This window comes from Hemitrygon akajei, chromosome 9 (assembly GCF_048418815.1).
Source record: "Hemitrygon akajei chromosome 9, sHemAka1.3, whole genome shotgun sequence".
Taxonomy (NCBI): domain Eukaryota; kingdom Metazoa; phylum Chordata; class Chondrichthyes; order Myliobatiformes; family Dasyatidae; genus Hemitrygon; species Hemitrygon akajei.
Genome location: NC_133132.1, coordinates 66,964,794 through 66,979,946, shown reverse-complemented (window position 1 = coordinate 66,979,946; position 15,153 = coordinate 66,964,794). Strand labels below are relative to the sequence as shown.

At 45.9% G+C, this 15,153-nt stretch overlaps 1 protein-coding gene across 1 annotated transcript in view; it reads left to right on the top strand.

The window, feature by feature from the left end:
* Positions 1-15,153, top strand: part of LOC140732659 (dynein axonemal heavy chain 8-like) — a 704,719-nt gene that overhangs the window by 194,325 nt on the left and 495,241 nt on the right. Inside the window, exons 33-34 of the mRNA XM_073055352.1 lie at positions 11,160-11,400; positions 13,051-13,250. Of these exons, the coding sequence (XP_072911453.1) occupies positions 11,160-11,400; positions 13,051-13,250 (441 nt within the window). The remainder of the gene's footprint in view (positions 1-11,159; positions 11,401-13,050; positions 13,251-15,153) is intronic.

The following is a 15,153-nucleotide window of genomic DNA, read 5'->3' as shown; positions in this document are numbered from 1 at the left end:
TATGTTTTATTTTATTTATTATTATTATTTTTTCTCTCTCTGCTAGATTATGCTAGATATTGAACTGCTGATGCTAAGTTAACAAATTTCACGTCACATGCCGGTGATAATAAACCTGATTCTGATTCTGAAACAAACAGGAGGAAATCAGCAGATGCTGGAAATTCAAGCAACACACACAAAATGCTGGTGGAACACAGCAAGCCAGGCAACATCTATAGGGAGAAGCACTGTCGACATTTCGGGCTGAGACCCTTCCTGATGAAGGGACTCGGTCTGATTCTGAAAATACGGTTAACTCACTATTTAAGTTGTTACACAGTAGTAAAATAAATATCCCAGAAAATCCAACAAATGTCATTGGAGAGTAGAAATCAGAACCTGGGGAGTTTCACAGGACTGTCTGAATGGGAGCCCAGTGAGTTTCACAAGACTGTCAGAATGGGAGCCCAGTGAGTTTCACAGGACTGTCTGAATGGGAGCCCAGTGAGTTTCACAGGACTGTCTGAATGGGAGCCCAGTGAGTTTCACAGGACTGTCTGAATGGGAGCCCAGTGAGTTACACAGGACTGTCTGAATGGGATCCCAGTGAGTTTCACAGGACTGTCTGAATGGGAGCCCAGTGAGTTTCACAAATTTTGTCAGAATAAATGCCCAGTGAGTTTCACAGGACTGTCTGAATGTGAGCCCAGTGGGTTTCATAGGATTGTCTGAATGGGAGCCCAGTGAGTTTCCCAGGACTGTCTGAATGGGAGCCCAGTGAGTTTCACAGGACTGTCTGAATGGGAGCCCAGTGAGTTTCATCGGATTGTCAGAATGGGAGCCCAGTGAGTTTCATCGGATTGTCAGAATGGGAGCCCAGTGAGTTTCACAGGATTGTCTGAATGGGAGCCCAGTGAGTTTCACAGGACTGTCAGAATGGGAGCCCAGTGAGTTTCACAGGACTGTCTGAATGGGAGCCCAGTGAGTTTCACAGGACTGTCTGAATGGGAGCCCAGTGAGTTTCCCAGGACTGTCAGAATGGGATCCCAGTGAGTTTCATCGGATTGTCTGAATGGGAGCCCAGTGAGTTTCACAGGATTGTCTGAATGGGAGCCCAGTGAGTTTCACAGGACTGTCTGAATGGGAGCCCAGTGAGTTTCACAGGACTGTCAGAATGGGAGCCCAGTGAGTTTCACAGGACTGTCTGAATGGGAGCCCAGCGAGTTTCACAGGACTGTCTGAATGGGAGCCCAGTGAGTTTCACAGGACTGTCAGAATGGGAGCCCAGTGAGTTTCATCGGATTGTCAGAATGGGAGCCCAGTGAGTTTCATCGGATTGTCAGAATGGGAGCCCAGTGAGTTTCACAGGATTGTCTGAATGGGAGCCCAGTGAGTTTCACAGGACTGTCAGAATGGGAGCCCAGTGAGTTTCATCGGATTGTCAGAATGGGAGCCCAGTGAGTTTCATCGGATTGTCAGAATGGGAGCCCAGTGAGTTTCATCGGATTGTCAGAATGGGAGCCCAGTGAGTTTCACAGGATTGTCTGAATGGGAGCCCAGTGAGTTTCACAGGACTGTCTGAATGGGAGCCCAGTGAGTTTCACAGGACCGTCTGAATGGGAGCCCAGCGAGTTTCACAGGACCATTTGAATGGGAGCCCAGTGAGTTTCACAGGACCGTCTGAATGGGAGCCCAGCGAGTTTCACAGGACCGTCTGAATGTGAGCCCAGCGAGTTTCACAGGACCATTTGAATGGGAGCCCAGTGAGTTTCACAGGACCGTCTGAATGGGAGCCCAGCGAGTTTCACAGGACCGTCTGAATGGGAGCCCAGCGAGTTTCACAGGACCATTTGAATGAGAGCCCAGTGAGTTTCACAGGACTGTCTGAATGGGAGCCCAGTGAGCTTCACAGGATTGTCTGAATGGGAGCCCAGTGAGTTTCACAGGACCATCTGAATGGGAGCCCAGTGAGTTTCACAGGACTGTCTGAAAATGGGAGTCCAGTGAGTTTCACGGGACTGTCAGAATGGGAGCCCAGTGAGTTTCACAGGACTGTCTGAATGGGAGCCCAGTGAGTTTCACAGGATTGTCAGAATGGGATCCCAGTGAGTTTCACAGGACTGTCTGAATGGGAGCCCAGTGAGTTTCACAGGATTGTCCGAATGGGAGCCCAGTGAGTTTCACAAATTTTGTCAGAATAAATGCCCAGTGAGTTTCACAGGACTGTCTGAATGTGAGCCCAGTGGGTTTCATAGGATTGTCCGAATGGGAGCCCAGTGAGTTTCACAGGACTGTCAGAATGGGAGCCCAGTGAGTTTCACAGGACTGTCAGAATGGGAGCCCAGTGAGTTTCACAGGACTGTCTGAATGTGAGCCCAGTGGGTTTCATAGGATTGTCCGAATGCGAGCCCAGTGAGTTTCACAGGACTGTCAGAATGGGAGCCCAGTGAATTTCACAGGACTGTCTGAATGGGAGCCCAGTGAGTTTCACAGGACTGTCTGAATGGGAGCCCAGTGAATTTCACAGGACTGCCTGAATGGGAGCCCAGTGAGTTTCACAAATTTTGTCAGAATAAATGCCCAGTGAGTTTCACAGGACTGTCTGAATGTGAGCCCAGTGGGTTTCATTGGATTGTCAGAATGGGAGCCCAGTGAGTTTCATCAGATTGTCAGAATGGGAGCCCAGAGAGTTTCACAGGATTGTCTGAATGGGAGCTCAGTGAGTTTCACAAATTTTGTCAGAATAAATGCCCAGTGAGTTTCACAGGACTGTCTGAATGTGAGCCCAGTGGGTTTCATAGGATTGTCCGAATGGGAGCCCAGTGAGTTTCACGGGATTGTCAGAATGGGAGCCCAGTGAGTTTCACAAATTTTGTCAGAATAAATGCCCAGTGAGTTTCACAGGTCTGTCTGAATGTGAGCCCAGTGAGTTTCATAGGATTGTCCGAATGGGAGCCCAGTGAGTTTCACGGGATTGTCAGAATGGGAGCCCAGTGAGTTTCACAGGATTGTCTGAATGGGAGCCCAGTGAGTTTCCCAGGACTGTCTGAATGGGAGCCCAGTGAGTTTCACAGGACTGTCAGAATGGGAGCCCAGTGAATTTCATCGGATTGTCAGAATGGGAGCCCAGTGAGTTTCATCGGATTGTCAGAATGGGAGCCCAGTGAGTTTCACAGGATTGTCTGAATGGGAGCCCAGTGAGTTTCACAGGACTGTCAGAATGGGAGCCCAGTGAGTTTCACAGGACCATCTGAATGGGAGCCCAGTGAGTTTCACAGGACTGTCTGAATGGGAGCCCAGCGAGTTTCACAGGACCGTCTGAATGGGAGTCCAGCGAGTTTCACAGGACCATTTGAATGGGAGCCCAATGAGTTTCACAGGACCGTCTGAATGGGAGCCCAGCGAGTTTCACAGGACCATTTGAATGAGAGCCCAGTGAGTTTCACAGGACTGTCTGAATGGGAGCCCAGTGAGCTTCACAGGATTGTCTGAATGGGAGCCCAGTGAGTTTCACAGGACCATCTGAATGGGAGCCCAGTGAGTTTCACAGGACTGTCTGAATGGGAGTCCAGTGAGTTTCACGGGACTGTCAGAATGGGAGCCCAGTGAGTTTCACAGGACTGTCTGAATGGGAGCCCAGTGAGTTTCACAGGATTGTCAGAATGGGATCCCAGTGAGTTTCACAGGACTGTCTGAATGGGAGCCCAGTGAGTTTCACAGGATTGTCTGAATGGGAGCCCAGTGAGTTTCTCAAATTTTGTCAGAATTAATGCCCAGTGAGTTTCACAGGACTGTCTGAATGTGAGCCCAGTGGGTTTCATAGGATTGTCCGAATGGGAGCCTAGTGAGTTTCACAGGACTGTCAGAATGGGAGCCCAGTGAGTTTCACAGGACTGTATGAATGGGAGTCCAGTGAGTTTCACGGGACTGTCAGAATGGGAGCCCAGTGAGTTTCACAGGACTGTCTGAATGGGAGCCCAATGAGTTTCACAGGACTGTCTGAATGGGAGTCCAGTGAGTTTCACGGGACTGTCAGAATGGGAGCCCAGTGAGTTTCACAGGACTGTCTGAATGGGAGCCCAGTGAGTTTCACAGGACTGTCTGAAAGGGAGCCCAGTGAGTTTCACAGGACTGTCTGAATGGGAGCCCAGTGAGTTTCACAGGATTGTCTGAATGGGAGCCCAGTGAGTTTCACAAATTTTGTCAGAATAAATGCCCAGTGAGTTTCACAAGACTGTCTGAATGTGAGCCCAGTGGGTTTCATAGGATTGTCCGAATGGGAGCCCAGTGAGTTTCACAGGACTGTCAGAATGGGAGCCCAGTGAGTTTCACAGGACTGTCTGAATGGGAGCCCAGTGAGTTTCACAGGACTGTCTGAATGGGAGCCCAGTGAGTTTCACAGGACTGTCTGAATGGGAGCCCAGTGAGTTTCCCAGGACTGTCAGAATGGGATCCCAGTGAGTTTCATCGGATTGTCTGAATGGGAGCCCAGTGAGTTTCACAGGATTGTCTGAATGGGAGCCCAGTGAGTTTCACAGGACTGTCTGAATGGGAGCCCAGTGAGTTTCACAGGACTGTCAGAATGGGAGCCCAGTGAGTTTCACAGGACTGTCTGAATGGGAGCCCAGCGAGTTTCACAGGACTGTCTGAATGGGAGCCCAGTGAGTTTCACAGGACTGTCAGAATGGGAGCCCAGTGAGTTTCATCGGATTGTCAGAATGGGAGCCCAGTGAGTTTCATCGGATTGTCAGAATGGGAGCCCAGTGAGTTTCACAGGATTGTCTGAATGGGAGCCCAGTGAGTTTCACAGGACTGTCAGAATGGGAGCCCAGTGAGTTTCATCGGATTGTCAGAATGGTAGCCCAGTGAGTTTCATCGGATTGTCAGAATGGGAGCCCAGTGAGTTTCATCGGATTGTCAGAATGGGAGCCCAGTGAGTTTCACAGGATTGTCTGAATGGGAGCCCAGTGAGTTTCACAGGACTGTCTGAATGGGAGCCCAGTGAGTTTCACAGGACCGTCTGAATGGGAGCCCAGCGAGTTTCACAGGACCATTTGAATGGGAGCCCAGTGAGTTTCACAGGACCGTCTGAATGGGAGCCCAGCGAGTTTCACAGGACCGTCTGAATGTGAGCCCAGCGAGTTTCACAGGACCATTTGAATGGGAGCCCAGTGAGTTTCACAGGACCGTCTGAATGGGAGCCCAGCGAGTTTCACAGGACCGTCTGAATGGGAGCCCAGCGAGTTTCACAGGACCATTTGAATGAGAGCCCAGTGAGTTTCACAGGACTGTCTGAATGGGAGCCCAGTGAGCTTCACAGGATTGTCTGAATGGGAGCCCAGTGAGTTTCACAGGACCATCTGAATGGGAGCCCAGTGAGTTTCACAGGACTGTCTGAAAATGGGAGTCCAGTGAGTTTCACGGGACTGTCAGAATGGGAGCCCAGTGAGTTTCACAGGACTGTCTGAATGGGAGCCCAGTGAGTTTCACAGGATTGTCAGAATGGGATCCCAGTGAGTTTCACAGGACTGTCTGAATGGGAGCCCAGTGAGTTTCACAGGATTGTCCGAATGGGAGCCCAGTGAGTTTCACAAATTTTGTCAGAATAAATGCCCAGTGAGTTTCACAGGACTGTCTGAATGTGAGCCCAGTGGGTTTCATAGGATTGTCCGAATGGGAGCCCAGTGAGTTTCACAGGACTGTCAGAATGGGAGCCCAGTGAGTTTCACAGGACTGTCAGAATGGGAGCCCAGTGAGTTTCACAGGACTGTCTGAATGTGAGCCCAGTGGGTTTCATAGGATTGTCCGAATGCGAGCCCAGTGAGTTTCACAGGACTGTCAGAATGGGAGCCCAGTGAATTTCACAGGACTGTCTGAATGGGAGCCCAGTGAGTTTCACAGGACTGTCTGAATGGGAGCCCAGTGAATTTCACAGGACTGTCTGAATGGGAGCCCAGTGAGTTTCACAAATTTTGTCAGAATAAATGCCCAGTGAGTTTCACAGGACTGTCTGAATGTGAGCCCAGTGGGTTTCATTGGATTGTCAGAATGGGAGCCCAGTGAGTTTCATCAGATTGTCAGAATGGGAGCCCAGAGAGTTTCACAGGATTGTCTGAATGGGAGCTCAGTGAGTTTCACAAATTTTGTCAGAATAAATGCCCAGTGAGTTTCACAGGACTGTCTGAATGTGAGCCCAGTGGGTTTCATAGGATTGTCCGAATGGGAGCCCAGTGAGTTTCACGGGATTGTCAGAATGGGAGCCCAGTGAGTTTCACAAATTTTGTCAGAATAAATGCCCAGTGAGTTTCACAGGTCTGTCTGAATGTGAGCCCAGTGAGTTTCATAGGATTGTCCGAATGGGAGCCCAGTGAGTTTCACGGGATTGTCAGAATGGGAGCCCAGTGAGTTTCACAGGATTGTCTGAATGGGAGCCCAGTGAGTTTCCCAGGACTGTCTGAATGGGAGCCCAGTGAGTTTCACAGGACTGTCAGAATGGGAGCCCAGTGAATTTCATCGGATTGTCAGAATGGGAGCCCAGTGAGTTTCATCGGATTGTCAGAATGGGAGCCCAGTGAGTTTCACAGGATTGTCTGAATGGGAGCCCAGTGAGTTTCACAGGACTGTCAGAATGGGAGCCCAGTGAGTTTCACAGGACCGTCGGTATGGGAGCCCAGCGAGTTTCACAGGACCGTCTGAATGGGAGTCCAGCGAGTTTCACAGGACCATTTGAATGGGAGCCCAATGAGTTTCACAGGACCGTCTGAATGGGAGCCCAGCGAGTTTCACAGGACCATTTGAATGAGAGCCCAGTGAGTTTCACAGGACTGTCTGAATGGGAGCCCAGTGAGCTTCACAGGATTGTCTGAATGGGAGCCCAGTGAGTTTCACAGGACCATCTGAATGGGAGCCCAGTGAGTTTCACAGGACTGTCTGAATGGGAGTCCAGTGAGTTTCACGGGACTGTCAGAATGGGAGCCCAGTGAGTTTCACAGGACTGTCTGAATGGGAGCCCAGTGAGTTTCACAGGATTGTCAGAATGGGATCCCAGTGAGTTTCACAGGACTGTCTGAATGGGAGCCCAGTGAGTTTCACAGGATTGTCTGAATGGGAGCCCAGTGAGTTTCTCAAATTTTGTCAGAATTAATGCCCAGTGAGTTTCACAGGACTGTCTGAATGTGAGCCCAGTGGGTTTCATAGGATTGTCCGAATGGGAGCCTAGTGAGTTTCACAGGACTGTCAGAATGGGAGCCCAGTGAGTTTCACAGGACTGTATGAATGGGAGTCCAGTGAGTTTCACGGGACTGTCAGAATGGGAGCCCAGTGAGTTTCACAGGACTGTCTAAATGGGAGCCCAATGAGTTTCACAGGATTGTCAGAATGGGATCCCAGTGAGTTTCACAGGACTGTCTGAATGGGAGCCCAGTGAGTTTCACAGGATTGTCTGAATGGGAGCCCAGTGAGTTTCACAAATTTTGTCAGAATAAATGCCCAGTGAGTTTCACAAGACTGTCTGAATGTGAGCCCAGTGGGTTTCATAGGATTGTCCGAATGGGAGCCCAGTGAGTTTCACAGGACTGTCAGAATGGGAGCCCAGTGAGTTTCACAGGACTGTCTGAATGGGAGCCCAGTGAGTTTCACAGGACTGTCTGAATGGGAGCCCAGTGAGTTTCACAGGACTGTCTGAATGGGAGCCCAGTGAGTTTCACAGGACTGTCTGAATGGGAGCCCAGTGAGTTTCACAGGATCTGGTAAAGTGACTCAGTGAGCCTGTTGCTGAAATCATTGTAATTTCCCAAAAATGGGAATATAGATGATCAAAGTTTTACTGTACTAAATGTTGTCAGATTTATTTTTAATAGCTAATATTGCTTAATAATTTAAACTGATATAATCCTTTCTTTCTGATATGACTTTAAATGTTTCCACGACATAGAAATTCCTCATACAGTCATAGTCATAGAGTTATACTGCATAGAAATAGGCAGCTCATCCATACTGGCCAAGACGTCTATCTGAACCGGTAGACAGACAGCCCATCAGAAATCATCTCCTTCTTCAAAGAACAGGGTTTCCTATCCTCCACCATTGATGCTACCGTCACTTGTGTCTCCTCCATTTTCTGGACATCTGCGCTCACTCCATCTTCCTGTCACCTTAACAGTGATAAAGTTCCTTTTGCTCTTACCTATCACCCCACAAGCCTCCACATCCAACACATCATCCTCTACAACTTACACCATCTCCAAAGGGTTCCCACCACCAAACATATCTTTCCCTCCTCCCCACTCTTTGCTTTCCTCAGGGAGTGCTGTCTCCATAATTCCCTTGTCTATTTGTCCCTCCCCACTATCTCCCTCTCTGTACCTATCCCTGCAAGCGGCCAAAGTGCTACACTTGACCATCCCCCTCCTCCCTCATCTACTTTTAGGGCCCCAAACTTCCAGGTGAGGCAGCATTTCACCTGTGCATTTGCTGGAGTCATATATTGTGTTCAGTCCTCCCAATGTGGCCTCCTCTACATTGGTGATCAGTAGACCACGGCGTCAAACACTTCCGCTCCATCTGCCAAAAACTGAACCTTCCGGTGGTCAAACATTTTAATTTCCATTCCCGTTCTGACATGTCGGTCTATGGCCTCCTCCTGTGCCACAATGAAACCACCATCATATATTCCTTCTGGGTAGCCTCCAACCTGATGACATGAATATCGACTTCTCCTTCCAGTTAAAAAAAACATCCCTTCCCCTCCCCTCTTTTTCCATTTCCCACTCTTACCTCTTCTCACCTGCCTATCAACTACCCCTGGTTTCCCTCCTCTTTCCCTTTCTCCTATGATCCACTCCCCTCTCCTATCAGATTCCTTCCTCTCCAGCCCTTTACCTTTCCCACTCGGTTGGCTTCAACTATTACCTTCTTGTTACTCACCTTCCCCTCCCCCACCTTTTTATTCTGTCATCTTCCCCCTTTCCATTCCTGAAGGAGGGTCTTGGCCTGACACATTCATCCCCAATAATGTTGCCTGACTTTTTGGATTTCCAGCATCTACAGAATTTCTTGTGTTTGTGATATGCTTGTTCCATATGCCTGTGTTTGGCTGATATTCCACCACCCCCAGACTTTTTTTAATGAATGTACTTGTCCAAATATCATTTAAACACTGAAAGTGAAACCTAGGCCTAGACCTGGGACCAGGTACCTTCCTCTGCAACTGGATCCTTGACTTGCACCCAAGAAACTGCATTCAATAAGGGTAGGCCACACCACCTCTGTAATGATTATCCTCAGCACTGGTACTCTGCAAGGCCACATCCTAAACTCCTTACTTACTCTCTACACCAGGCCAAATTCATTGATGATCATTGTTGTTGTCAGAATATCATTAATGGTAAGATGGAGTACCGGAAGGAGATAGAGAAAACAGTGGTATGGTGTCAAGACAGAAACCTTTCTGTCATTGTTAGCAAAACAAAAGACCCTTGTCATTGATATCACAAAGCAGGATGGAGCACGTGTTTTGTGTGTATCAATGATAATGAGGTAAAATAGTTCAGAACTTCAAGCTCCCAGGTGTAGATTTCACCATAGCTGTTTTGGTCCAGTCATGTAGGTGCTACGATTAAGAAAGCACATCTACTTTCTCAGAAGGCTAAGCAAATTCATCAGAACATTGTTAAGCTTCACCAATTCTCCAATACACTATAGAAAGCATCCTATCTGGATGCATCACATCTTGGTATAGTAACTGCTTTGGCCAGGACTGCAAGAAATCACAGTGAGTTGTGAATAGCGCCCAGTTCATCATGAAAACCAGCCTCCTCACCACTGATTCTGCATACACTTCTAGCTGCCTCAATGATCAGCTATCATAATCAAAAATGCCTCCTACCCTAGTCATTCCGTCTTCTGCCTTCTATCGAACAGAAGATACACCAGCTTGATAAATGGCACGACCAGTTAACTCAAGGACAAGGATCTATTCTGTTACGTGACTCTTAAATGGGCCTCTGAGATGATGAAAGTGAATTCTTGATCTCTCGATTTAATTCATGGCCTTTGCACCTTATTGGTGAACCTGCACTGAACTTCCTTTGTAACTAACTGAAACTTTCTGTATTCTGTTATTACTTTTCCTTTTACGGGTATATTAGCTCAACATACTTATGCTTGTTAAGGTTTGTTTGGATGGCGTGCAAAACAAGGTTTTTAACTAAATCTTGGTAACCATCACTGTAATAAACTGATTATCAATTACCATTCAGGAAAATCCAGCCGTCTGGAGCAGGTGACCTGAAGCTTGGTTAGAGAAGTAAGTATTAAGCACCAAAAGGAAAACAAGTTAAAAAGACAGAATTTGTAGAAGTGAATTCTGAAACTGTAGCTCCAGAAAGTCAGAAACCACAAAAAATGCTCAGCAGGTAAAATTGCGCTGACTGAAATGTCAATCCTGATGAAAGGTCAGTGAATTGAAACACTGGCTCTGCTTCTTTCCCCAGATACTGCCTGATTTGCTGAGTGCACAATTATCAATGATAGGAAAATCAAATATGTATCTGTGTAAAATGGATAGGAGTGTCTCAGTGATACAGTTAGCTGCTGGCTCACAGAGTCCCAGTTTTGATGTTGTCTGTATGGAGTTTGCATGATTGCCTGTGGCTATCTGTTTCCTTGAGCACACCGGTGTTCTCTCTCAGCCAAAGATGTGCATGTTGGTAGGTTAACTGGCCACTATAAATTGCCCTTAGGATGTATGTGAGTAGCAGAACTGGTAGTTGGGTGATGCGAAAATAAAGAGGATAAAAAAGACTGGGATTAATGTAGAATTAGTGTATGTAGGTGGTTGGGAGATTGACCACAGAATCAGAAATAAGGAATAGTGAAAATAGGATAAAATTGGAGGGCAAGGCTTTCAAAAAGTTAGAAAATGCGGGTTTTGGAAAACTGAAATAAAATCAGAAAATGCAGGTAAATGCTCAGTGGGTAAAATTACATAGATCCAAAGGTAACTACTGATGAAAGGCCATTAACATGAACCATTGACTCTGCTTCTCTCTTCCCAGATGCTGTCTGATTTGTTGAGTGTTTCCAGCTTTTTCTGCCTTCATTTGTGTTGCAAATGCATTAGTTTACTGGTATGGATTCATTTCAGTTAGCTGATCCTTTATGTAAATTATTTCTAGGTGCCGAAGGCTGCCCAAAGCCTTGAAGGAGTGGCAGGCATTTCTGGATCTGAAGAAGAAAATAAATGATTTTAGTGAATCATGTCCTCTCCTAGAAATGATGTCCAGTAAATCAATACAACCTAGACATTGGAAGCAGATATCTGCCACAACGAAGCATACATTTAATATTGAATCAGAATCATTCTCACTGAAAAATGTCATGGATGCTCCACTGCTTCAATTTAAAGATGATATTGAGGTATCTTGAGTTATTAGTTAGTATCAGTCAAGACCTGCAGAGTAATAGTTGTGGGATTGGAAGCTAGTTCTACACTCTGCTAAGTTTGCTTGTCCGTTGAAGTCTGCCAGATTTTCACCACTGTTTATTGCAGCTTTATGTATAATTTTTAAATAAGTTGAATTCTTTTGTGCTCTGTAAAATTTAACACTATGCAGTTTGTTTCAAAATTATATCACTACTATTATTGTCTTACAATTTTTAAAAATTCATTCTTCTGATGTGAGTACATGGAATGATTGTAATTTGGTGATTGACCCTGGTTCCATTAACAACTGAATGCTTCGCTTGACCACCTCCAATGTCAGTTGCATTGCCATAGAACAGCTACAACAAGCAAGGAATGAACAGCAGACTTCCTCCTTAAAGATCATTAGCACAGATTTCCACAATGTTGAGTTTATAATCATGTTCAGTAATACCAGTATTCCAGTACTTTATTAATTAAGTTTAATTTCAATTGTTTCCTTTGAAGCCAATCTCCTTCCCTATTTTTCCTTCATATCAAAAACCATTGTGTATTTTATGGAAATGTTTATTGTTTTTAAATTGGTTTATTATTGTCATATGTACTGAGGTACAGTGAAAATCTGGTCGTACATACTGTTCTGACAGATCAATACATCACATTCAGGTAGTGTGAGCTAAAACAATAAACAGCAGGGTGAAGTGTTACAGTTACAGGTAGACAATAAAGTGCAAGGTCATAAGGAGGAAAACTGAGGACAAGAGTCCATTTTATCAGATTAGGAAACTGTTCAATAGACATGGGATAGAAGCTATATTTGAGCCCATTGGTACATACAATGGTATCTTCTGCCCAATGGAAAGAGGGCGAAAAGAGGATGTCTGGTTTGGGTGGGGTCTTTGATTATGTTGTCTGCTTTTCTGAGGTAGTGAGAAGTGCAGACAGAGTCCATGGAGCAGAGGCTGGTTTCTGTGGTGTGCTGAGCTGTGTCCATAACTCTCTGCAGTTTCTTGTGGTCACAGGCAGAGAAGTTACCATACCAAGTCTGATTAAAGGGTCAAATTTCTTTATCCTCTTGGACAAGTAGAGGTGCTGGTAGGCTCTCTCTTGGCCACGGTGTCATGTAGATAGATCAGAACAGGCTATTGCTGATGCTAATTCTAGGCAGTTTCTAGAGAAGGTTACATAGTCGGCACAACATTGTGGGCCAAAGGGTCTGTGATGTGCTGTGGATTTCTATGTTCTATGAATTGGGAGAGTTGGAATTGCTCTGAAAATGAGCATGAACTTGTTGAGTTGTAAATCCGCTTACTTCGTTGCATGTATGTTCTAGTTATTAAGAAATGTGGTGACCACACTATGTATTACAAACTCCTATACATAGCAGTATCATAACATAAAGCATTTGATTTTGAAAAGTTAATTGAGGACTAAGTATATACCTAGATAGTGAACAAACGTTGATTTCCAAGTCTCCCAAACATAACTTATTTACACAGCTTCTTCAAAAATTGCATCACAAACACGATAGGGATCAATTATGTTTCAGTTGATGAAAAAGTTAATTTTGATTTTCTATTTAACCAGTTTTATGACTGAAAGTGATAATGGCTGATCTAACTTCTATATGTAATGTCCTTTAGGATATTTGCATATCCTCTGTGAAGGAGAAGGACATTGAGGCAAAGTTGACTCAAGTGATACAGACCTGGACCAGTCAGATCCTAAGTTTCTCAACATTTAAGAACCGAGGTGAGCTGCTGCTCAGAGGAGTGGAGACAACAGAAATCATAACAATGATGGAGGACAGTTTGATGATCTTGAACTCTTTACTCAGCAACAGGTACAAGCACAGATTACAATATCAGTAATTTATGTTTATGTAGCATCCAATGCAATAGACAATAGACAATAGGTGCAGAAGTAGACCATTCAGCCCTTCGAGCCTGCACCGCCATTTTGAGATCATGGCTGATCATCTACTATCAATACCTGGTTCCTGCCTTGTCCCCATATCCCTTGATTCCCCTATCCATAAGATACCTATCTAGCTCCTTCTTGAAAGCATCCAGAGAATTGGCCTCCACTGCCTTCCGAGGCACAACTTCCGAACTTCCACAACTCTCCGGGAGAAGAAGTTTTTCCTTAACTCTGTCCTAAATGACCTACCCCTTATTCTCAAACCATGCCCTCTGGTACTGGACTCTCCCAGCATCTGGAACATATTTCCAGCCTCTATCTTGTCCAATCCCTTAATAATCTTATATGTTGCAATCAGATCCCCTCTCAATCTCCTTAATTCCAGCGTGTACAAGCCCAGTCTCTCTAACCTCTCTGCGTAAGACAGTCCTGACATCCCAGGAATTAACCTTGTGAATCTACGCTGCGCTTCCTCTACAGCCAGGATGTCCTTCCTTAACCCTGGAGACCAAAACTGTACATAATACTCCAGGTGTGGTCTCACCAGGGCCCTGTACAAATGCAAGAGGATTTCCTTGCTCTTGTACTCAGTTCCCTTTGTAATAAAGGCCAACATTCCATTAGCCTTCTTCACTGCCTGCTGCACTTGCTCATCCACCTTCAGTGACTGATGAACAAGGACTCCTAGATCCCTTTGTATTTCTCCCTTACCTAACTTTACACCATTCAGATAATAATCTGCCTTCCTGTTCTTACTCCCAAAGTGGATAACCTCACACTTATTCACATTAAAAGTCATCTGCCAAGTATCTGCCCACTCACCCAGCCTATCCAAGTCACCCTGAATTCTCCTAACATCCTCATCACATGTCACACTGCCACCCAGCTTAGTGTACAATGTCCTGTGTATGTTACTCAAAATGGCTTCTTTGGTTTGTTAAGAGTAGGAATGCTTCTTTGTCTGATAAGTGTTTCTCTCGCAGTTGTTTAGCTTTAGACTTGCTGATATGGGGATTGTATTCATTTGTTAACCAATGGGGAATGTTATTTTGTCTTGTGAGGCTGGGAACTTGGGGGGGGTTTTCGCGGTCTTTTGAGGAGAGTCGAGAGGAAGACGCCGAGGAAGGTGGACGTGCGCTGCACTGCTTGGTTGACCACCGGGGGTGGTCCCAGGTGCGAAGACGTGGAGGCCGGAGGCAAGCGACGAGGGGTCGAATGGTTCGATGGTTGAGCTCCAACGATGTGCACTAAACTGACTGAACTTTGATAAGTTGGCGCCTTTTGTTTTTTTTCTTTCCTTTCATATATATCGTATTGCCTAGTACTCTTTTAGTTTTAGTAAACTCTTTAAAGTGTATTTCATAACGGTATCTGGTGTGAATTTGATACTGTGTGCGGGCGCGAGGTATAAACTTGATTCTCACAGCACCTGCGTGTACGGGAGGTAGGGTTGGTGTGTGGCTGGATCTCCTTTTCCCCTAGACATATACCAGCCTGTTGGTTAAGTGTTACATTAGTATCATCAGCAAACTTGCTGATGTTATTCTCAATGCCTTCATCTAAATCGTTGACGTAAATCATAAACAGCTGTGGTCCCAATACCAAGCCCTGTGGCACCCCACTAGTCACCACCTGCCATTCCGAGAAACACCCATTCACCGCTACCCTTTGCTTTCTATCTGCCAACCAGTTTTCTATCCATGTCAATGTCTTCCCCCCAATGCCATGAGCTTTGATTTTACCCACCAATCTCCTATGTGGGACCTTATCAAATGCCTTCTGAAGATCGAGGTACACTACATCCACTGGATCTCCCTTGTCTAACT